Source organism: Gallus gallus, chromosome 3 (assembly GCF_016699485.2).
Source record: "Gallus gallus isolate bGalGal1 chromosome 3, bGalGal1.mat.broiler.GRCg7b, whole genome shotgun sequence".
Classification (NCBI taxonomy): Eukaryota; Metazoa; Chordata; class Aves; order Galliformes; family Phasianidae; genus Gallus; species Gallus gallus.
This window is the reverse complement of record NC_052534.1, coordinates 31,845,815-31,870,887: the sequence shown is the minus strand read 5'-3', so window position 1 is coordinate 31,870,887 and position 25,073 is coordinate 31,845,815. Positions and strand designations below refer to the sequence as shown.

Sequence of the window (25,073 nt, the reverse complement as noted above, 5' to 3'; positions counted from 1 at the left end):
GCTGTCAGAAAAACTGATCCTTTAAATGTGATTCCTTTGTAGTGACTGTTTGCTTTCTGATAGCAGGCTGGTGAGATGCAAACATTACAGTAACTCTCCATACTGTAACAACTTCTAAAGTTGGCTGCAACCCTTCAGATTCAAAGGCTATCATCAGCGCAAACTCCTCTTGTACAGCAGCCCAGGGAATCTGCTGACCCCTGATGTGTTGGGTGCTGTTCCAGCCCTGGCACCCACTGCTCACTTTAGCTAAGTTTTAATACAGCATTTGTGGCAGCCTCTGGTATAAATCTGGCAATATGGGGGATAGAAGGTAGAGGTAAGAATAGATTCAGCAGCATGGTGAAATAATGAAGAATCCTTGATGCGCTGATAACTGTCTATTGCATCTCAATTACAAGCGGATCTTCTGGCTGTTTTCCTTTTTTTCCTACAGAGAAAGATTGAGATAATTAAAGGAAAACAATATTGCATTGTTTTTTTCTGCTACAGCCGAAAATCTACAAGAAAACCCAGCTGACATCTTGGTCCCATTATTGTCTGCTTTCCAATAGCTAATGCACTACATATTAGATCTCTCTCAAAGTATATAAACACTCTTTAGAGATAATACTAATTTCAGAGTTTGCTCAAACATCTCATCATATTTTTCATCCAGGCCTGATCTCACTTTTTGTTATGTCTTTTGATTATTGTAGAGGCGGATGAGATCAAAAATTCCCAAAAATGGTCAATAATCCTAGAATCACAGAATGATTTGGATTGGAAAAGACCTTAAAGACTGTATGGATACAGCTCTCTGCCATGGACAGAGACACCTTCCACTATTCCAGGCTGCCCAAAGCCGCATCCAACTTGTCCTTGAACACCTCCACAGATGGGAAGTTCACATTTCCTCTGGGGAACCTGTGCCAGTGCCTCAAGATATGCTCAAGTCATTCAAGTATCAGTATCATATTAGAGTCTGTTTTGCATTTACTGCTGTGAAACTCAATTTCTGAGCTTGTCTCATCAGAACAGTGGGCTCCCAGACAGGTCCCATTTCCACACTGCATGTTGCAGGGTACCCAGAGTGGGGGACTTGACAGCTCTCATAATAGTATGACTTCTGTCACACCTGAAAAGGCTAATTTAGGCATCTCCTGTCTCCAACTCCTTTGTGGAGTGTGCAAATCAACTTGGAGCCTGGGGCTTACTGATGAAGCCCAATTTCTTTGTAGACTCGGGAAAGATGACCATGGCCATCTTCACCGAGAAACACCCACTGAGACAAATTTACACCGTGTGAGTTTGGTACTCATCCATTTAAACCAGGCAAGCCAACATTATGCATTCATTTGGCCCACGATGTCTTTCCATTCATAAAAAGAAAAAACAGATGCTTGGCTACCCAGTTGCTCTAATTATTTAAAGTTTCTGATGCTGGCAACAGCTCCAGTATACATAATTCAGCCTTCGTACCTTTCTCAAGCACAAGACAAACACATCAGTGTATTTTATATAAGCCTTCCAAGACATTGGTTATTTTATTTACCTGAGGTTAATTTAGATGTAAGTGCTTTAAGCAGCTAAAACTAAACAACGTTAACCCCCTCGTAGCCCTGCTACCCCAATTATACTTTTAACTTTCTACCACATATTTGTTCCTTATGTTCTTAATGTAGAAATGGTCTTTAAGCACATCTACCTTAAGCAGGAGTGCAGAAGTTAATATTTTATTTCATGGAGTATCAGGAACACAGCAATGCTACAGAAGTTGAATCTCTTGTTGCTTTTTGGGAACTCAGCTCTGCCATGAGCTGCCATGCCAGCAGGGCTGCCAGGCTATGCAGGACACCTAGGGGAGCTGTAACACGGAGAACAGTCCGCTCATTGGCTCCTGCAGTAGTATTTGGTGGAAAAGACTTGTGGGAGATAGTTTGAGAGCAGAAAACTTGCTCCTTACTGCTTAAGTACTTGGATAGGATTATATGAGACATAGCTACATGTGATCTTGCAGAAATAATTTTGTTTACCTATGTTTTCTGCCCTTTCATGCAGAGTCAGGACCTTGACAGTGCTTTCTTAGCTTGCCATCAGTCACTGAGAAGGTTCATACAACAGTTTCTGCACAATGGTCACTGTCCGGTGAGCGTAGTGATGGAAGACCGTGACTTCTTATGCATCTCCTACCCACAGCCTCATGAGTAAGTGACTCTGGTTTTAGATGGTGGCCACAGCCTCACGCCAGGAGAGCAGCATGTGCCCTGGGCCTGCAGGTGGGATAGATGCATGAAGGACTCCTGGCCTACCCCCTAAAAATTACCCATCTGAGTTTAGGTATGTCCAGGGCTGTAGAGTGACCTTTTAAAAGCTTTTCTATGACAAACCATCCACGCTAAGCCAACAACCTTGCAGTATGAGGGGAGATGGAAAAGAGGGAATGGGAATTTGTTTTTGGGAGGTGTCCCCAGCCAGGCTCAGATCCAAGCCAGTACAGTGCTCTCTGGGGAGAGAGAAAAGCCTGTGCAATGCAATAGAGAGGAGAAAACAGGGTGTGATGTACAGAACATCACCACCTGCCTCTACCCATGGACACATTGCTTGCTGGGCATCAGATCTGGGAGGGGTGAATTTACCACTTCCAAATAGGTGAGGTTTTTCCTCTTTCACTTACCAGTGCATCTCAGCAGAGAGAGGGAGACATGAGGGAACTTACATTTCTGTGTCAGCTGAAATATGTAAACCCTCAAACTGTATTATAAACAAAAGCTTCGGGAAAATATGCATTGCCTGCATATATCATAACATCTCTATCAGTCTTCTCTTTATCTTCCAGTGTGCTGGTAAGCTCTGAGTAGATCATAATTCAGCATGGTCACTAAATTTTCCTCAAAAATGAAAAATATTTCAAACTCTTTTTGAAACTTAACTTTTGAAACTCTTTTTGAAACTGAAATAGTTAGGCTCTCATTATGGTTGAGCTATATTATTTTTCATTATTTTTCATATAAGAGCAGCATAATATTTAGGCTGCTTCATTAAGGTTTGGAGAGGATGGTGAGAGATCTTACATCCTTTGCTTTCAGGCTTCATGTTACAGTGGAAACAAAGCCACTCCATGTATCAGTGCCACCTGCTTGAATAGAATAAAGCAGTGATTTTGGTAAAATGTTTCACTGAAGAGAGTACCTGAGCTGCTGCTGTGAGAGAGTGAGGCTGTGATATGCCTCAACCTTAGTTACTAGGTATATATGCATGCATGTATGTATGTATCTCTGTATATCTGTATATGTCATGCAGTAGAAAGATTACACCACCTGAAATCCTTAATTGAACAAACAAAAACCCCACAATATAGCAAAACTTTATAGCTACCACTGCAAACAGTACTACCAGTTAACAGAAAACTCAAATGAAGTCCTCTGATTAGAACTGATGGTGGGAGGCATGAATACACAGACACCAAGCATTTTTCCACCCCCTAGACAACAGTGTTCAACAGCTATTGTCTTCAAACTAGTGGCTTTCTGACTGCACACTCACCTCTTTCATGAGCAGATCCTTTCCTGTGCAAATCCCTGCACCAAAGTGGGACCACAAAGCAGGGTTCACCTCTTGCTCCCACACTTTGTGTTGCCAGCTCTTGGGTGGCTGGGAGTTACTTCTGTCAGGAAAGAGCACAGCCAGCAGTGCTGGGAAATGTGATAAAGAAAGACAGCCAGTGGCTTCTGCAGCATTTTGTTTTGATACTCTTCAGCTCTCCATTACACATGACAATGAGAGGGTGAATAGTGACAAACGTAGGGAGTTTTTACTTTTTCTGCCCACTCGGTCTTTCTGCTCCATGGTTCCCAAAATGCTCATTTCCAAGACACACAGTTAGCTCTTAAAGCAACACAAAAATGCATCAGCCCAACAGCAGCGCTCTTGACCCCAAGCCTTGAGCATAGCTTGGGTGGGTGAAGCACAGATGGATTTCACCAGTGCTGGCTTTCTGGAAGCAACAGAACTATGTTCATACAACACTGTATTTGAGCTACATCCTGCCAGGTCCAATCTGACATTTTGCACTGAGTACCAGTTATCCATAAATTAGATAATCCAGCCACGAAAAATGAAAAAAGGATCAGCTCTTTCGTTTGTAAAACTACAGCCCCCTAATAGCGGCAGAGATGGAACATGACCTACCATGTAGACACAGTAACTGTTAACACCTTATCAATCATATTCAGCTTGCCTATGTCCACAGTCCTGGACAAGCTAATACAAATACCAGAAAGAGAACCCCAGGAGAACTTTTTGCATGTACATCCCACTCATCCACTTCTTCTCATTCCTCCATAGTATCGCACCAGTTTGACTATTTCCATGCTCTGCCAGCACAACCTGAGCCTTTTTCTGCATGGCTAGGTCTTGGTTTGCCAGGGCCTTGCCCATCAGCACTCTCATCATCATATTTCTTTGGTTCTCATTCCTTGATGTACAGCTCTTTTTCAAAGTCAATTTAGAATTTAATTGATGGGACCTCATGAAACTTCTTAGATAACTACTGACCTACTACTCTGGAGTTATATAGGCTATACATGGTTATGGATGTCTGAAAATAGTCTTCTTAAGTGGAAAATAAGTGGCTAAATACCGGTGAAAGTATGTGTACAAACACCTGAGAGTATTTCTAGCAACATCTGTAGGTAAGAGATTATCACTTCATCCAGAAGTGCTGGAAAATAGCACAGCCACTTAGCTGTAAAACTCCAGTATTTGGATGTCTGGCTTTCAGGACCTCTAAAATTCCTAAGGTCTCAATCGTGTAGCCTAGTATTATTTGAATAAATGAACCTCACAACTCATAATGAAAAAGCTGACGATGATATTCTGAAAGTCTTAACTTGAATTAGCGAGACTTTGGGTGTTGTTTTTTAGATTTGCTGGATCTGCTAGCAGATTTGCTATCAGAACAAGCTTTTTGTCAGTACGCTTTTTTCTGCCTCACAAAGAATTACCATGGCAAGTCTAGATTTCTATTCTAAGAGCATAATTGAGAGAATCAAATGATTATGGATGATTACAAGTTAGTAAAACAGTTAGAACTTCTAGATAAACCTCTGTTGCTGTACTGTCTATTGGTAGGCTGAGCTATCCTACAGTTTCCATAAGTACTGGACAGGAGAATCACAAACAAATGTTATTTGCCTTCACTGAAGCCAAATGTATTTACAGGACCGTTACATTAGAAGTAGCCAAGAACTACATATCTCTTCAGTGTGTCTTTTGAGCTCCATCTCCTATATTTATTCTAGATTTTTGTATGTGAACTTTCATTAATAATGATCTTAGATAAAACTGTTTATGTTCACTCATATGGGTTACCTACAAACTGCTGAATACTTAGCTGGAATTGCAAATTACACTTTGCATTCCAGCATCCCAGGGTATGATATCCCTTTCTGTGGCAACATTGTGAATGCTGTGATCTTGAAAGTCTCAATAAAACTTTTCTCTGAAAGTTACCTGAGAAATTTAAGAGCTCCATGTACAGATACTTAAGAAAAATAGTCATTTTGTGTATCATCTCATTTGGCCAGGTCACACTGAATGAGTGTTGGTTTAGAAGCCTCTGATAACCTTTTGTTAAACTTCTGCACTCAAACTGATCAGAAAGGAGTCCATGCTAATGCTTATTTCATACTTCTGCTTCGCTGTGGTCAGACTCACGGATTTACTGTTACTAATCCTCCAACTCCAGGGTGGCTGTTTACAGAATAAGATCCCATAAACAAGAGTAAAGGCACCACAGTCTGTCTTTTCAGAAAGTATCTATCTCTTTAAATCTGACTCTCACCTAAGCAATCTGGTACTTACGATCTCTAGAGCTGATGAATTTACTCCAGGCTACTAGAGATAGTCTTCTTAATACAGTGCTGAACTGCATGGGGAAACAAAAAAGTTGAACCAGAACATCAGGCAAATAAAGCTTCTCTTTCCAAAAGAGAAAAACCCGACACATCTGACAGGCTGCTGCAAAAGGAGCATAGAAATCCCTACCAAAAACATGTGGGAGGGAACATATATTTAAAATAGGACCGCCTAATTCAGCTGCTAAATCACTGTAAGGAGCTCTGTAGGTCTGTGTGTGCGGGAGGGAGAGGGAGAGAGGAGCAGAGGGAGGAGGGAGGGAGGGCAACGTGCCTTTCACAGAGCTGGGAGCTCGATGGGAATGTTTGATTAGCTCCTCTTTGACAGAGAAAAGGTGTCCAGGCCTCCCTTCGCCGCCTGCCTCTGATTCTTTAGAATAATGTTGGCTGGAGTTTGTGGTACAGAAAAACTGGGAAAAAAAAGCACTTTCATACTGTGTGGAGAAAAGGAATAAAAAGTTGCACACCTCAAACAAGGTAATTCTGATGTCATTTCTCTGCTATATTCGTTTTCTGGGGACAGAGGGAATTGGGGTTTTTTTTTGTGTGTGTGTGTGTTGATGATAGTTAAATATTTTCACTGCTAAGAAACTGTAGGGATATAATTTTTTGTTTAACCTTCCAGCTGCGTGCATAAGATCAAACACCCAGGAAGATGAAGACATAGATGTAAAATGAAACTGTACTTTATATTTATTTCATTAAGCATTTATAAAAGCATTAAACCCCTGCTGTTAAAGTGGACACACATACTCACTGCCTGAATAGCAAGGGCTTAACTGCTTCATAAAGCATAGTATATATTAGTCACACACCAATAGACACATATATGGCTGTTGTTCAAATAGTGTGCAACAGGCAATGTGACCTGTTCCTTATGTTTAAAGTGGTTTTGCTTTCAAGACTTTTTATTCACCTCTTTGATCAATAGGAAGGTATGTGTTGTATTAATTAGCACTACAGGTCTCTGGAGACACTGATCTCCAAGATACCAAGTGGAAAATTATGTTATTCCAATGATGTGTACTTATACAGTGTGAACTCCCTTGCTAGTTGGATAGGTTCAGACATATAAGCAGTACAGTAGCCTAGACTTTACGTATCCTTTTGTGCCGAGTGCTTATTTTGCTTTTGTGGTTCCAAAAATGAGTAGCATTGTCAAGCCTGCCATAGCCATTCAGCTCTCTACAGAGAGATTAGAGTCCTGATAAGTCTCTTCCAAATGTGATTTCTGTCAGACTAGTACAAACATGAACCAAATGCCCCAAGCAAACTTTCAACCCTACTCAATATTTTGTTCCTAGAGTTTACGTGAACTACGCTATAACCAAAGCAAAACAGGAGGCACAGGTTGAAGAGGCAGATCTCTCTTAGCATACATCTCCAAAATCTAAACAGAAGACCAAAACCAAGAAAGAACACACAAGGAAAAATTTAGTTCAGTTTAGATGGCTTACAATATCTATTTGACTGAGAACAGCAATGGAGTCATGCATGTTAATAATGTGTTCTGCTGTAGGTGTGCTAAAGTTAAAAACACCTTGCGTTTTACTATGGTCAAAGACTGACTATCTTTTTTTTGTATCTGTAGTACCATGTCCTTCAGCCTTTACTCAGATCATCACTTGAAGTAAAGTGATGATCGTAAGGCCGGTCTCTTTAGGAAATGCAAGCAGAGCTCAAGGAAAAGTAACTGCATTGCACATGCACATTACTTTCTGAATACTGAATCAGTATCTTATGGTAGACCAACTTATTTTGCTTCTATATTTTTCTAGTGTTTTAAGTTGCTGGGCTGACAAAAAAAGATTTCCTGTGTTTCTGTTATTATAAGCAAAATATTTAATAAATAACTAACAGAAAAACTGCCTTACCTATAGAATTGAATATTGCATTGTACTTCTGCCTGAGGCAGGACGTTCTTAACATGCTCACTATCTTCTGTACGACACTTTCTTCCCTGGCAGTGTTCCTGCTCAAGTCTTACTACCGCTTGTCGAACCAAGTGGTTTTATAAGCAACACCGTCAAGGAAACCAGGTTTCCTCATACCTGGGATCCAAGAAAGGGGCTATATGTTGGTTCTCTAATGCCTAATAATGGGATCCTAGTGAAGTCTCTCCTTTAGTGGGAGTGTTAATAAGGTATTCACCCTTTCGCCCAGCTACTTACTTTCACAAAAGTAGTAGGAAATTAATGTTTATGCTCCCTTGGGTCAAACTTGATTAAAACGAGTACTTCTAAAAGAGGACTGCTTGAGACAGCATGAACACAGAAGATGGGAAAAACTAATTACTTAAGGTGAAAGAACAGAATTATTATTTCTGGCCATTGCTTTTTGGAAAACACTATAAAAAAAAAAAACAAACTGAAGCTTATGTAACAGTGGCATCAAAGACTTGCTTGTAACTAGTCTATCTGGAAAATTTTTCTACTTCTCCTCTTCACCTCAAAGCTTCAAATATAGCTCTAAAAAGAAAATAGTGCCCAGTAGCTCAACATGCCAACCTAACAGCTATGGCTGTACTCCTCCCCCAGTGCCTTGAGGCTAAATGCAGAGAAAATGCTCTAACATACAGTCATGAAATCTCTGTACAGAGGGATGGGCAGGTGCCAGATCAGTAGTTGTCCCATTACAGTGGGGTGTTTTCTGGACAAGTGGCCCAGAGTTCCCTGAAAGCCCTGAGAGACATTCTGGCCTCTTGAAACTCCGGGTACACCATTCAAGAACTCAGAAACTGAACACTGATCATTGAGCATATTCTTCTTTCTGAAAGCCTGTCTATCATACATGGCTCACTGATTTGCATTAGAAAATAGAAATACAGAACAAAATAGAAATAAATGCAGAACTAAAGTTTGAGGTTGTTTTTTTTCCACCTTGCCCACCTTGAGTAGTTTTTAAGGCCAGAGTCATAGGGAGAGATAGGTGCTTAGCACCTACTTAAGCACTTCAGTCACTTTTTTGAACTCGCTCATGCACAAGGAGCCCTGTTGTTCCCAGAGCTGCTGGCCTTGGGTGCCTGTGCTGGGATTCAGATGGGGAGTGGGACAATGCAACCACTGTTGGGAGCCGATTATCACACTGAGACTATAATTATCTCTCTTCTAATGACCAGCCAAGCAAGATAACAGTTTTTATTCTGTGTTTAGAAAACAATGTCTTACTACAAATTGGTGGTTCATTTGCCTGTAAAAGAGCCTCTCTAACAGTCTCGGAGCAGATGCCGTTCTTTTGCATCCTAGTTCCTTTATTTATCGCACACTTCACACTTGGAAAACTTGCGTGAATGCTACAGAAGCAGCACAAGTGGTGCAGAAGTGACCAGAAAAGCTGTAGCTGTTTAGGCTGTATCTACATCAGTAAATTAAACTCTGTCTGGCTCATAACTGCCTGCATCATGCGGGTGGACTTTCTTAGCTCCCAGCCCACAGAGGCTGCACGTGTGGCTGCAAGTGCTACGGGAGGGAGCAGTGAAACTGACTCTCTGAAATGCCCCGCAGAGCAAACTGCAGCAAAAAGGGAGGCGTGAAGGGGTTTGTTGCAAGTAGCACAAGGCTGTTTATGACAGATGATATTTTCTCCAGTACTGTGGCCCACAGACGTGTTGGGGCGACTTCAGATATAGCGTAGGCTCCTAAGGCATCTATGGGGATAGCTATACTCTCCAGCAGTGACTGCAGCCTGCATGGATATGTCTGACTCTTGCAGACAGTGGGATGAATCAGAAGTGGGAAGTCAGGACAGCATAGCACTCGTGGTTCAGCTACCTAAGCGCTGGCTCAGGTCCCTGCAAACATTTAGCTCCAAGCTCTGTGCCCTGGAGCAGCTGCAGTGTTTGTGGTGTTTGAGGACTGCTCCCACATCCTCTGCAGCGTGCCTTGCCAGCAGAGCCACCATTCCCTCTCACCCTCAACTTTTTGCCACCCTCCGCTGGCACCTCCCTCACAGTGGGACATGACTGCACCGTTTTTATCAGCAGATGAGCCCTGGAAAAAGCCAGAAAGCGTCAGGCAGAATTAATATTTCCCAGTGAGTCGGAACCTGCATTTTAAGTTGGAACTGCATTTTATTTAAAATTATACTACTGCCTACATTGCCACATCGCTTTTGAAGAAAAGTACCCAAATCTACGGCTCATCTGCCAGACTGGAAACACCTCTGGATTCGGAAGAGCATTCATAACCACCCTTACTTCATTCAAATTGTTCAGTCAGTTCTTAACCTGCCAAGTCTTACTGTCATGACTGATCTGGCTTTCTAATATCTGTTTAAGCCAATCCTACCTCTTTTTCATCTCCAGAGCTGCAGATGTGTTAAAACTTCATTGGTACATCCAAAAATGCATCTCATTCTACAGGACGTCCTACAGATACAGATATTAGAAGCAGCTCTAAAGATGCCAACAATATTTGCAAGCCATATTTTGGCCTGCCACCTTATAAAATAGCTTTGTAAATGTAACACATGCAACACAGCGGCCAACAGTTTCTCAGTTGGCAGCTGGTTCCCTATGAAAAACTCAATTGCCAAATGACAGTTTGACATGTGCCAAGTTTTCTGGAAAAATTCTGAATGATCTTTGTGTAGCTTCTTGCAATCCTTTAATGTCCCCACCAGGATGGACCGGGGATTTCCAGTGCCTCCAGGCTTGGACATAAAACTGTGGAAATTTTTACCTCTCCAAGATCACTTGTTTACAGGGAAGTTTGAATGCAACCACGTCTCTACTTCTCAATCTCTCTGCCAGGTTCCTTTAAGGGTTCAGAAGGCTCCATTTTTTCTATTTGCACCAAACACATAGCTTACCCTGGAGCTCCTAGGACAAGAATGAGACACAGAGGAGAGCTGGCAGCAGTGCTGTGTGTCCTGGCCTTAGTCACCTCTGGAGAATCTGCGTGATGCAAGGGTACAGCTCCATGACTCTGGTGGCAGTAGGCATTGCTGCCAGCCAGCTGAGAACAATGAAAGCTTGCCTTGCTCACCACTTTGACAATGCATCTGCAGCACACCAGCATTTTGTTCTCCTGGGCTTGATGGAAGAAGCATTTGGATGTGAAGAGTAGGAAGAAAGGCTGCTTGGACAGGAGAATAAACAGGGAGGAGAGGAGCATCCAGATGAGGGAGGGAAACGGTTATAAAGATTAGAGTAATTGCACTGGAATTATTTGGAATATTTGACCTTGCAAGAACCACTTGCAAGGTCAAATATAGGTATCAAACACGCATCCATGAATCTACCAGGAATGAATGTAGATACCTGCTCTTTTCTTCAAGTATGCCCAGGTCAGACAGGTTTTCTTTCACCCTGCTTTGGCGACAGTCTGTCTACCAAACTGCCTCGCAAAATATAAGGTAATTTTGGATGTGGAATCTCAGACTAGCTTCCATAGTCTACATCTTCTCTGATTCTATTCACATTGGTGAAATTTGTGCATCAAAAGAAATACAGAAGTTAGGCAATAACTAGAAGCAAAAGCTCATACGGTAATTTCTTCGAGCCAAAGGTCAGAACAAACTTCTTAAGTGTGGAAATCTATTATGTAATATGGAGATATAAAGGCTCTGTTTTGGTTTTCAAACAGAGCTTTGACCATAAATTACAACTTCCTGCCGTGTGATTATCAGATTGTTCCTAGTTCATGCAATAAGCACAGTTTTCCTTCTTGATCTTGGATTCTCAGAAACAGAACCCCATGATTCATCTCTGTGTTGAAACTGCAGGTTTAAAAAACTTCTATTTGGCAGAATTGGTAAGCAAATATCAGCCTGGACTTGAAAAGTACTTCTCAACAACTTTGGCTCCACCTCCACTGTCACAGTATCCATGAGAGGCTCTGAAGGCACTGCTCCCTGCCACCACCACCTTTAGCTCTTCAAGTGCCTCCAGGGCTTTTAGGCATTAGGGGATACAGTTTTAGAAGCAAAAGCACATCACATTGTCTGCATGACGGTATGCTAAAGAGCCCATACCCACCATCTGCCATGGGCTACCAACATGCATACCATGAGGCTGCACAGCTTTACCTGCACATAGTTGTAACAGTCAGAAAGATCAATGTGGCAGAATAGCAATACAGGAGGTGCAACAACAAAGGGACTAGCACAGTGGAAAGCCGTTACAAAGAAAAAGGGAAAGTGCTCACCTGCCTCTGAAAATCTAGGCTTACAGGGAAAGCTTCACAAGGGAGGGATCTCTAACTAGAGATCCTTCTGCACTGGCAGTCAGCCCTTAAGTGAGGTCTAAGAGAGGTGCAGTCAGGCTCCAGCCCTTCTGGTCAAATGGGTGAATTGTCTTCACCTGTGTTCCCAGGGCTGACTGGGTCCTTTCCCCAGGTGCTCAATCAGTGGTTCAGGCCGTGACTCAACAGTTACTATACAGGTGTCAAGTCTGCGACCAGCAGCACCTTTTCAGAGATCCAGTACTACCCATAACATCCTCATTTATAAAGATGTGTTCTTGAGCCATTACAATTGGAAACAATACTCACAGGAGTATAGTTTTCCACTGGCTCCCTGTCCACATCTAGTGATAGTTCTCAGATTGAACATGCCTGCTGGACTACAGGTGGGCTACATGCTGACACCAGAGAGATGAATACAACCGACACTGCCTGTAAAAAAACAAAGTGGCGGTGACTGCTTGCTGAGAAGGTCAGCCTGGTGCAGTGCAAGGAATAAGGCTCCACTGGCACCGCAGCCTTGCACTGTAAGCCCTTGAGAAGCAGGACTCACCTTGAACTCATGAGAAGGAGAGGGGTCAGACATTCAAGCCTTAAGATCTCTCTGCAGATCAGGTGAAATACATGCAACAGAAGACCAAACTTGTCCACAGAAGTATGGGCAGACTCAGCTCAAAGACTAAGAACTAACTTTTGCCATCTTCTGTGAGGAGAATAAGAAAGCACAAGCTAGCAAGTGACCTGTGGAGCTGCTTGTGGCCCAGATCTGGAGGACATGAGCCTGTGGGAGATCCACCAACAATCCTTTTGCATCTGGCTACTTCAACAGCTCATGCACCTCCTCTGAGCATGTCGGTGGCCCCTTTATGCCTATGGAAGGGGGTTCAGGAGGGGTGAGCTGTGCCTGCAGGGCATGGCCGGGGGCGGTTGCCAGCATAGAAGCAGCTTAGCTTTCCAAAATGATTTCTGCAGTTTTCCTAACGCTTCCTGATTTCCTGAAGATATTTTGATTTCCTTGATCAAGTCACCATCAATCAATTCAGTTCAACCACTAACTGCTTTTTTCAACCAATGTTCCATGCCAGAATAGCTCCAGGTAGTTTTTTTAGCTGCACATGTATTGTGAATTGTTATCCAAGCAGTCCATGGCTTTGGCATGAGGCAGCAATAGTTGTACAGACTAAACTAATACAGCTTCCATTCTATTTTTCTGTAAGATGATGTATAAATTTATCAGCATGCTTAAGGATCAGTTTTGCTTTCAGCCTAGACATATAACTCACCTTTGTAGCAAAGGGATACATGTACCTTTAATAAGCAGAACATAAACATACTAATGTTTCTCTAAATTTCTGCTTCTAAGTTTTTACCATACAAAAAGATGTTAAGCTTTGTCTGAACATGCCACAAAAATTTCAAAAGCCATCCCCAGAGTGATGTGCAGTTTCTTCAGTGCCTTCCTCACAAATTCTTCACTTTTAGACCAAATATGTACCTTCGGGGGAATTCTGACACACTGCAATAATTCTTAGTTTGCAGGCAGCACAATAGCACAGTTATTCAGTGCTTTTTTTTTTTTAATTGTGCATCCAACCTGAGAAACCATGTACTATACTTTAAAATGTCCCTTTGACTTTTTAGAATTAAGCGTTTTGTTGAAAATAGAAAACTGTGTTTTACAAAGAGCAAAGGAAATGTAGCCATAAATCTTATGCTTTGTACCCAGCGCAGCCCTCAGGTCCTACTGGATTGCAGATTTTTCTCACCTCTTTGCTCTCAGTTTCTTTGGAACACAGCAGTGCAAGGAACCTATCTGGGGCCTGGCTAGTGTTAAGCAGAAGTCATTACATTAGTAAAGGGAAAGAGGTTGCCTCCAACAGTGAGCAAGTTCCAGTGCACAGAGGGAGAAGGGATCAAGCCTAGGGGAAATGGGGACACATACATGAGACACAAGAGCTGTGAGAGACAGGCAAACAAAGGTACTTGTCTGGACAGGGATTCACAGGTTGCATGTAACAGCAATTCCCAATGAACCAGGAAAGCTGTGCATCCAAATGAAAAAAAGTAACATATGATGATTTAGCAGAAAACAGGGAAGCACAGTGTAATGGCCGTCATAGAAATAGCTGTCTGGATATTCCAAGTTATGCTTTCTCTGAGTGGGTGCTATATCCTAAATGTATTTCTTCCTGTGCTGGGAGGGACAGGCCAGACCAGTGTAATTGGTGGTTACTTCTGTGAGACAGATGAGAAAGTATAATCACTACAGTTTTATTTAGGCCCTGAGAAAGGTCTGGCAAGTTAAATCACACTATAGTTTTAAATAAATTACCTTCTTCTGCAAGACCTCTGTGGAAAGCAGAGAAAGCATTCATCGCTGTTACTTCAACCTTGGTTTAATTTCAGATCTTTGCATGAATATAAAACGAGTAGCACAGTGCTGCTTGGGTGTTTTTATTTAGCTGTAAATTGCTGGGTATAGCATCTTTTCATTATACCTGCCTGACTGGGGCTATTTCATACTAAATTCCTCTAGAAAATCTGCACATAAACATTTCTTGAAGTGGCTGTGAAAGAAAAAAAGAAAAAGGAAAAAAAGGGATTTGTGGGTCCAAAGTGCAACTTAGCACTGGGACAGCTGACTGCAGCAACCCAGTGGGTACTGGGTGCCAGCAGCCTTGCTAGCTCTCTTCTAAGATGGGGACCTCATAGGGCAGATCAGGCGCCACTTAAAGTATGACACAGCAGTCAATCAAAGCATCTATAATGGGAGGCAAGTTGTGATGACTCTTGATCAGGAAGAACTGTATTCAGAGCTCCCTACAACCTCAGAGATTTTCAGCCCACTTTTCTGTCACCAAATTCATCCCCATCATCAGGCTCCAGAGCATGAAAGATTAGGATATTTCTCATTCACTGCTATAAAGCAGGACCCCATACTAGCCACATCTAGCCATACTAGAAATATGGGATCAAAAAGACAGCAAGTGAGAAGGAGCCTATCATGGTGTTTGCCTGCTTGCTTTTCTGGGAGCAGAGCAGAAGCAGAGCCTCTGGGTGAAGGAAGGTCCCAGGACACTCCATCCTCCTTCCCAGGATGTGAATGTCCCAGCCACACGGCTGCAGCAAGGTTCCTTTGGCACCTTCACAGCTCTTACAGTCCCAGACACACAGCCACAAGCCAGTCAGCTAAATGTATTTGAAAAACAGAGCCAACATGTACCTCCGTGTAAAAACATGGGGGAAACCAGCACTTCTTCAGGCAACAGAGCAGGGTTCAAGACCTTGCTCCCATCTCTGAAGCAAAAGGCCTAAACACCAAGCAGGAACAGCAGCAAACACCACCCTGCTATGAGGGTGTGATCACCCATAGTGGAGATGACCACTGTAGACCATCTTGCTATTTCCCTCTGAGAAGAAAGGAGGGGAAACAACATTGTAGGTATTAGCCCATTTACCTAATTTTCACCAAAACACACAGCTATTCTACTGGTGAGCTAGGGGATAGCATGAAACAAAGAAAGAGTGAAATACAATTAAAAAAAAAAAAAAAAAAGAATAAAAAAAAAATCCAAAATCTTTTACCCTCTAAGATGATGATCAGCTCTTGTTTATCTGAACCAGGGTACTCACACCTACACCAAACCCACCTGATTTTCCTGTAAGGAGCACATATTTAACTCAACCCACAGTGCTTAAAGATAGCCCTGTTAACTCCAAGCTCCTTGTTTGAATATCTTTCAAACAAAGTCCACTTCTATTTTTTTAACAGCACCAGTGTTGCTGCTATATTGCAGCCCCTTGAGAAGGAGAACAATAACACACACTATTGGGTACAAAGAGAGTACAGAAATTAATTTCTGCAGCACAGGGGATTACAGGAAATAAACTGCTTACGCCTGCAGAGACAAAGCACGTGACAGCAGCAAAGAATTTGTGTTTGCCCATGTGACTGACAGCATTGTCTTACACCAAGAATCAAGGACTTAAAACCTTTAACTCCATCATCAAATGTATAGTTTTCCATACAAGGACAGCTTATAGAGATAAAAAACCGTCTGTCTGTTTGTAGAGCTCTTGGGGAGCTTTATAAAAGCCAAGCTGATATAATAAAAGGTCAGTGTAAAAGTCTGACTTCATGTGCTGGAAGAATGGCTTGCTAATTCTGTCTTTTTCCTGGCATTCAGCTTTTTCAAATATTTGTGGTGGAGAAAAAGGAATCAACATCTTTTCAAATAGAAATCTGATTTCAAAAGGTTAGGATAGTACTTATACTTGAAAAAACCGAAGGAGATGCTCCTTGCTGGATTTGTGCTTGATTTGACTGGGATTTTAGCAGTGTTAATATCATGCATATATACTGCTTTCCTGGTATAGAAGTAATGTATGTTATGGCAGCTGGGAGGATACAGATGAGGAAACGTACTCAAAGGAGATTTAATGCTAAATGGTGACTTGCTGCCTGCAAATAATTAATGGAAATCTGCTAAGCATAGCTGACATTATCACTCATGAAGAGTCAGAGAAAAGCGATGGAAGATGCCAGTGAATCAGGGCTTACAAAATATCATCCAGATCATCCATTGTTTTGGTTCACTAATGAGACACAAACTCAAAAGGCACCTTAGCATCTCAGTGCTGGGAGTGAAAGGGTCAACAGCAAGTGGACATATCAAACAGAAACAGGGCTCTGGCCATTAGAACATTTTTTTCCCATTTTGTGTGTATGACAGGAATTTCATGGAGCTGGAAAAATAAAAACATGTAAAATCCAATTTACACCAGAGACAGCAGAGCTCAAAGGATAAAATGCCAGGTTCAGGATAAGTTTCTCCTTCCCCTGTTTTGCTGACCATCTGAGATTTGGGTGGAATTGGTTGTGGCTATGGAGCCATAACAGGCACACTCCTCTTACACATCAGATTTCTCATTTTGGCTTTTGTAGGGTTAATTACCATGTGATTATTTTCTGTCATATCCATGTGGCCCCTTGCATCACATCTCTGGAAGACAGGTGGTTTGGCCAGGTATACTTCTGTAGTAAGGAGCCATCAGGAAAAGAATGGCAGAACAACGATGTGGAAATTCATGCGACCACATGATGGTACATTTGTGGTAACCTCAGTGGAGGACTCTGTGATCAGTTATTTCTCAGAGGGTGGACTGGATTATATATAGCACGTATTTGAAAGATATAAGGTTCAAATAATCTTCAAAACAAAAATAAGATCTGGAAGCAAAAGGGAAGATCAGTACAAGACGTACATGAAGAAAACCAAGAAAATCAGGTGAATTGGACACTTCTTGTATGCTTCATGTGTAAAACCATATGATAACTTTGTTGTGCAGACCTCTGTCTTTCCTAGGCAGATTGACTGTTGCATGCATGGAGGGGCTATTTTAGGTTTTTAAAAAATAGGGTTAAAAAAATCATAATAGTGAGACTCATGACCGTAAAATAGGAGAAATCTCAGTAAAAATCATAGCATAGTCTAACTCCAAGCAGAAACTTTTAGTTTTGTTTTAATGGGATCTATTAACTTTGTAAATTTATAAAAGGACAGTATCTCTGGTTTAACAGCAAAGTGTCATTTTTGATCTCCGCATATAAAACATCCCCAGATCTGGCACTAGATCTCCAAAGAGTACAGAACCTGTTGCACGCACAGGTCCATTTGCAGGATCAGAGCGCTAGCTTCCCTTTCCTTTCCTGAGAAACAAAATATCACCATTTTACTTCACACTTTTCCTCTCTTTAAGATTCTGTAGTAGTGGATGCCATACTAGTACACAGTATCTCCAGGACCTACATCAGGTGATCCCTAGGCCCCAGATACCATGACTGCAACCAGACTCCCCTGGAGCCCTAAGCCAGGCACTATCTGCCCAGCAATGTAAATCCTCCTGTGCTTTCCCACACGTGACAGCCCAAGATCTGAGGGCCCTGACCACAGTATGGAAGTAAAAATCAGAGATGTAGCTGGCCTGTATAAAAATGGTTATAAATGATAAAGGTCTACAGCTGCCTGAACCCAGTTTAGTCTAGCATGCTGTTTTCATCACTCTCACTCAAAAATCATGTGACTTGCTCGAAAAAGGAAGAGCCATTAAAATGAAAAAAATGGAAACACTGCCTATGAAGAAGACAGACTGTGTATTTCTCTCCCTATCTCCCATATTTCTATTGTCATTCTAACTTTCCCTCCTGGGACAGACAAAGCCCTCTTCTGAGTATGCAAATCTCTAAGTGGAATCTGCCACTGTCTCATCTTCAAGGAGGCAGATAACTTGTTTTTTGTGATCATTTCCGGATTTAATATCCTGTGTGTTTTCTTCTTTGATAGCAAGATAATTTTGTCTTTAGTGGAAATCTTGCCATTTGTAAGCAAGTTATCAGTTTCTTTGAACATCAACTTAATTTTGACCCTAAAGTTTTTCCTCTAATTTATACAAATATTTTATCACTCTCAGACTTTTTACTCTGATATGTATCGGGCATTTTGCTTTATTTTAATGATCATTAATTATGAGCACCCAGCTTAGCATTTCCCCCAGCAATCACCAAATAATGAACACTTTTTGCTACAAGTGAGGAATTCATCAACATAAAAAGGAAGATGAAATCATCACAATACATTTTCTCATATGCCTTGTTTAAAATAGAGTCTATGAATTCTTCTTCATTCAAGATCAAAAGCGTCACGTCTCAAGCTCTATAACTCATTGGAATAGCAGTGTAAAAATACATACTTTTATGGATTCATTGTCCTGCTAAATTTTTATCCATTTGATGCTCATGCACAATCCATTCAGCCCACTTGTAATTCTTTCCAATACAAAGAAAAAGAAAGAGCATAGGGATAAGCCAATATTCCTCCATATAACATCCTCTGGATGTTATAGAGGAGAAAAGCAGCATGGAAGGAACTGCCCAGGAGAAGGAGGGTACCTGTGATTAGCTTGTAGTCTTTTAGGCCGGCCAGGATTCTCAGGGATGGCAGGAGTCAGGACCCACATAAACAGACCCAGAGAAAAATCAGAAGGGCTGACGTCTTCTTAATCTCGGGCTTGAACATACACATCCTCAGCAAAGGAAGAAATCAATAATTTGTCTCACAATCAGTGGCATGACTGCAAGATAATTTATGCAACTTGCTTCAAGAGTGAGCTGACTTATGTTCCTCTTACATTTGTGACGTTACAGGATGCACTTGAATGTGCAAATCTCTGAGCACTCCCTGTCATGTCCTCTGCTACCACTGGCTTCAGAAAAAAATCTTGAAACCAACGAAACCTTAGTTTTGCTGAGGTAAAAGTCAAAGCTTGACAGAAATAAAATATGAGTCCTTGGTTGTTCTAGAGCCCTAGCGTCATCTCTGGGGATGTCAGCTGCTCTGCAAAGCAAACTCAGCCCAGGAGAAAGGGGCACAGGACATGAGGACTGTGATGGGTTGATGAATACTGCACGCTCTCTCTTCCCTTACCATTCCAGTAGCGTCCACAACACCTCTAAATGCAACCTGATGTACTCATGTTTTCCTTTTCAGTACTCCTTACTGATCCAGACTTTGCTTCAGTCACTATGAAGGCCTCAGTCATTGCAACCTTCTTTGGTGAGTACAGCTGATGTGCTGCAATTAGTAGTTAGTAGTCTTGTACTCCCCTGTCCTGGCTGATCAGTGGCTGCTGGCAGAGTAAGCCTTGGCACAGCTTTTCAGAAATGGAGCAATGGACTACCCAGATTTCCTGGCTTTTGCATAGAAATATGTAATACTAATTACTTGAAGAGATTTCTAAGTGCCTGACCATAGCTAGACACAGTCTACATCAGATGTATCGCTAGGGCTGAAAATATCTGTAACTTAAAGATTCCCTACAAAGGAAAATCAGCCATTAATTTTGTATTGTGAGCATCCTCTTTTCCTCCGAGTTCTACAAGAAAACAGTTTTCTCCTATCAAGAGGTGCCAAAGCAAAATGGTTATAAACATGTCCTCTTTTCCTTCTCCTAGTAGTCTTTTTCTCTCCCCAACTTCCTAATTACTTAATGCACACAGATGTTGATCTGCTGGTATCTCTATCACACCAATTGCAGTTTCCACCACTCACAGAAACAGGTTTTTTTGTTTGTTTGTTTTTGTTTTTGTTTTGTTTTGTTTTCTGGATTATTTAGCCTCAGTGGCATCTTTTGACAATTAGTTCCACAGATAAACATGTGATCTATTGTTCTTGAATTCCCTTCAGAAAGCTCCCCCACAGTAGATGACATTTTGACTGGACAAGTTAACCAACAAGCAGAAACTTAGATGTGTCATTAAATATTCCTATTTCATTTTTTCAACCGGTTGATTAAAACTTGGGAAATCCCATGCAGAGGAGCTTGTGGTGACTGATGCTCGCAGTCCACCTTTTTCCTGAAGCTGTGGTTGGTTTGTTTTTTTGTTCTAGGTGTACTTCTTACATGTACATATGCAGCTAAGGAAGCCACAAAGAAGACCAAAAAGGCTAAGCTATGTAAGTAAGTGATCCCATTAGTATGCTTGGCTGCTTTACAGCAAGCAAGACTGATGCATAAAAATGTCTGAAGTGAAGTGATACTCTAGTAACTCTTCACAGTTCTTTACAGAGTCAGTGGAAACATATATTAAGTAACAAATTATTCTACTGAATTAAATCACTAAGATGTGTGCTACTGGTCCATGAGTAAAGGGGATACTGTGTATTTCAGTATTAAAATGTGTCTTCATTTGTCCCCACACACCATACAAGGGTCATCATAAGGCTTTTGAAAGAGATCTAAATGTATGAAATGAATCTGCTGTAACATAAAGCATATGTAGTTATTTAGCATGTGAGGGGTTGTGTATGTCTTACTCACTGGGATGCATAACTTTCAGTCCTACTCTATTAGAGTCTCCACAGACTGTTTTCTTTATTTAGTTGAAATACAAGTATTCTGAGAGGTGATGACTTATACCTAGCCCCCCGTGCAAAGCAAATTGTACCCAGCAAACGGTTTTAAAACTAAAGGGAAGATAATGGGATGTGGCTGCAGTATTACAGATGGCACAGAATTCCAAGAGCACAGGGGAGACTTGGGAAGCATCATGCCTCCTGTGTGCATGGTCATTCCTGGTCTCTCCTCACAGCCACCTCTTCCCCTACTGCCTCCTCTCTCAGTGGTAACCACAGCCCAGGTAACCACATTTCTTTCTCTCTCCAGCAGAGAAATACCTCCATCAAAGAAATAAACTGAAGATCAGAAATAAGGCTGCTTTGCAGGGGGGTTGGAGTTGATGATCTCCAGAGTCCCTTCTAACCCCTACAGTTATGATTCTGTGAATATCCTCAGACTTCTTCATTCCATCCATACAGCCACAATCCCTGGTACAAGGCTTGTTATGTGTTATATTGTAGATGCAGAGGACACAGACATTTCTTGTATCTCAAAAGCATCGGTGTAAGAGCATAAGAGGAGGGCATCCCTTTCATTCAGTTACTCATTCTTTTATGACAAGATCATTCAGCTATGAAAACATTCAATCTGACTTTACCAAGATTTTGCTCTCACAGACATACCTCAGATTGACTGCGATGTCAAGGCTGGGAAGATAATAAATCCAGAATTCATCGCAAAATGCCCTCCAGGATGTCAAGATGTAAAATACCGTGTTTATGGCACAGACATCTACGCTTCTTTTTCCAGTGTGTGCAGTGCTGCAATACACAGGTGAGTGGGTTAAACTGAGCCAGGCATCCAAAGAGAATCATCACTCATGGCTTTTGAGGTCCTTCAAAGTTCCCGGTGCCTTGTAGGTCTGTTTGCAGGCTGCTGTTCTGGTGGAAAGCACATGAGAAAGATCATGTGTGTTACTATGGATCCAGTGCTGACAACTCTCTATTCCTACTGAAATCAGTTGTGTGTGAAGGTGCTTCTCAGCTGTAGAAGTGTCTTGAGATTAGCATTTCTCAGACTATTAAACTATTCTCATTCAAGTGGGATGGAACCACTGCTACTAATAAGGTTTTGGAAAAAAAAGGACTGACGTATCACTGGCAATGATTATGTACATCTCACACACTCCTGGGACTGGTTTTAATTCTGCAGATTTGAATTTAACTGGTCTTGATGTCAGAGGCTGAGTAATGTGCCTTTCTGCCGCAGAAGGAAATACTGGACGAAGAAATGCATAATGAAGATTTTATAGCGCAGATTTTGCCCAATTTAATTTGCCATGCAAAAAATGCACAGATATTTTTAATGGAGAATCAATTCACAACCAAAACACTGTAACTGCAGGCAGGATGCAAAGGCAAGATGCATTCAGATACAAGTGCAGGAAGAACTTGTAGAGTCTGATTGACATCTTGGCTTCATTCAAAGAGTTATCACAGTGCTTCCAGTTCTGAGAAATATCTGGGAACTTGAGTAAGTTTGAATAGTTAAGACTTTGAGACTTTGTACCTTATTTGAAAAACAATTTCCCTTGATATTGTGTAAGGGAACTGTAGCAGCACTGAGAAAGTGAAAGTGCTCATGAATCTTTGGTGACATCAGCTGCTCCACCGGTGGGAATTCTCTGCCCTCCTTCCTTTCACAGTCCCTTCCCGTGAACTGCTGTGGCCCTGAAACACCATACTTCAATATGACCTGCTGAGATGGAAAACTGTGTTAATGTGTTAACGTGAAGCCTTTAATTGCCATGGAAAGCTGCCTCTAAATTAATATAAAATGCAAAACATTTAGCTTTCTTAATTCAAACTGCCTGGCATGATTTCTCACTTGTACATGCAAGAAGACAAAAGCTCTGCTATAAGGCGCGATGCTTACGAGGGGACAGCAGAGTCCTCCCTGTGCTGAGAACCACTGCCCAAGGAAGGACTGCATGAAAGTGAGTCCCACTACAAGGCTGCACCCCTGGGTGCCACTGGGCACAGGACTGCCATATCTTGGCTACAGTGGCCGCTGCTCTGGTGATGGCCTTCAAGGGACTGGCTTTTACACAACAAATTCTTCCTTTGGATATTAGTGCACAGTGAAAACTGCGTGTCTCTGCAAGCAGAGCTTGTCCCAGTGGGAAGGTACAAAATACTGATAGTGAATGCAAATTCTGCTGCAGTCCAAATGTCAGTTCCCTGTATTATTGGAGTGAGGGTTTCAGTTTTCCCCATTTGCCAGCTGAGTTTGGCTTTGTTAACTTACATGGCGCACCTCCACGGCTTCCAATAACGTTTTGCTCAGCTTACTCTGGGCTGAAGTCAAAACCAGGCTCAGTTTTCTGTGAATAACGCACACTGAAAAACAAAGAAAACAGTTTCTGAAAAAGAACAAGTCAGGCAAATGGGAGGTTTGTCTTGGATTGTCTAAATTATTATTGTTGCATGGCTGGCTCTCCAACTCTCAGAGTGCATCTCCACATATCTTTAGTCATGCAGTCATGCTTGTAGGAATTGCAAGGAGGGCAGAAACTTGTCCTTCTGTGCAACTCAGTCAGCCTTAAACACTGACCCCATAGATCAATGGCAAGAAAAAATGGAGTCTGACAGTGCTGTGTAGCTGCTCTTCTGTGTTGATGAAGTACAATTTTTTCTTAGCAGCAGATTTAGTGGTAGCTTAGTAGCTTCGCTGCAACTCCTGGCTTAAAAATGGAAGTGAGCACCTCCTACCTCTTGCACTGTTAAACAGTTTTTGTGGCTTGGGGGAGAATTCCCACCTTTAGCTACTATGTTTTTCCCTTGCAGTGGTGCAATAGACAATACGGGTGGGAAGATCCTTGTTCAGAAGGTGGCTGGCCATGCTGGGTACCGGGGGAGCTTCTCCAATGGAGTTCGGTCATTGTCATTGCCACGCTGGAGGGAGTCCTTCCTTGTCTCAGGTACTGTGCTGAAGCACCTTGATTAGTTTTTATTCTGGGCTTCTTATGGATACAGCCAAGTGAAATACACTCCACTGGAGCTGTGCACTGCCCATTGCAAGTGACAGGTCTGCACTGACTGCCCATGGGCATCCCAGCTCCTGATGTTGATGCTTAAAATCTAAGCCTTAGGAATGATGGGTAGGTCTCCCCTTGCATTTGCTCCCCTGAAAAGGACTGCAGTCAAGCAAGCTGCAGTGTGGACACCCCCTCACTGTGAGTCTACGACCATGTCTTCTGAAGTGACTTGTTCCAGTGCTGCCATTCAGGCTCTGCATAGTGGAGCTGTATAGTCTGTCTTGCTCTGGGATGTGAAGGTTTCCTTCATGAGTAAAGCAACACAGTTTCAGTATACCTGTTGGATGCAATGACCAAGGTTCTCTGAATTCCTAAATAAAATTAAGTATGCATAGTTTAATGATATATACATTTAAAATAAAAAGCTGTCAACCCATCTCAAATCCACGTACAAATGCCATATTGCATTTGTACAAAGCACTGTATTAAAAATTCTATTGCTGTATCCCAAATAAGTTATGAAATGCTCCCTTCTCCTTTCTTCTCCAAAGAAATATCTTCATGTGAAAATTAGTGGACCTTATTTAATAAGGTCTCAGAAGCAGACCAAACTGAACTGCCATCTGGAGTTAGCATTAATATATTTGGATGCACTTTTTACAGCATTTTACCATGGGTACACCACACCATGAGAAGGATTTATTTTGGATGAGTACGCCTTTCCTGGAATAGCTGAATTGCTACTTGTACTTGCTGCTGTTTTTTTCCCAACAAACAGCACATTGTAATTCTGCTACATAAATAGGAAATAAGATCTTTTTACCTCAGCAGCTGCTCACTTGACATCCTATAAAACTGCAGGAATTTTTGATTTGTAGTAACATATCTTTACTCTTAATTAACGAGTCACTATAACAGATGATACTAGAGAAAGTTAGAGATGTAGGTAAAGAGAAGACGAAAAATCTGCACACTTGTAGGCATGATGAGATTTGTCCTTCATGACTCAATTTCAAGCATGTTGAACTGTCATTCTAACGCAGTGGAACAACATTACAAACT

The 25,073-nt window shown here is 41.8% G+C and overlaps 1 protein-coding gene and 1 long non-coding RNA gene across 4 annotated transcripts in view; one reads left to right on the top strand and one right to left on the bottom strand.

Annotated features, from left to right (window-relative positions):
- Positions 1-1,686: 1,686 nt before the first annotated feature.
- Positions 1,687-25,073, bottom strand: part of LOC107052893 — a 41,029-nt gene continuing 17,642 nt past the window's right edge. The window contains exons 7-11 of one of the 2 annotated variants that reach the window (XR_006938762.1): positions 23,282-23,373; positions 22,544-22,732; positions 21,658-21,915; positions 19,029-19,162; positions 1,687-3,674 (exon numbers count right to left, since the gene is read on the bottom strand). This is a non-coding gene — a long non-coding RNA (uncharacterized LOC107052893). Of the gene's footprint in view, positions 3,675-11,022; positions 19,163-21,657; positions 21,916-22,543; positions 22,733-23,281; positions 23,374-25,073 lie in introns of those variants that run through there. The other variant, XR_005859053.2, reaches the window with a different exon arrangement.
- The window catches only part of VIT (vitrin), a 44,619-nt gene continuing 25,715 nt past the window's right edge, over positions 6,170-25,073 (top strand). For both annotated transcript variants that reach the window (XM_015283726.4, NM_001024580.2), the window contains exons 1-5: positions 6,170-6,374; positions 19,627-19,692; positions 20,527-20,592; positions 21,652-21,808; positions 23,821-23,954. In XM_015283726.4, the coding sequence (XP_015139212.1) occupies positions 19,662-19,692; positions 20,527-20,592; positions 21,652-21,808; positions 23,821-23,954 (388 nt within the window). In that variant the 5' untranslated portion in view covers positions 6,170-6,374; positions 19,627-19,661. The remainder of the gene's footprint in view (positions 6,375-19,626; positions 19,693-20,526; positions 20,593-21,651; positions 21,809-23,820; positions 23,955-25,073) is intronic.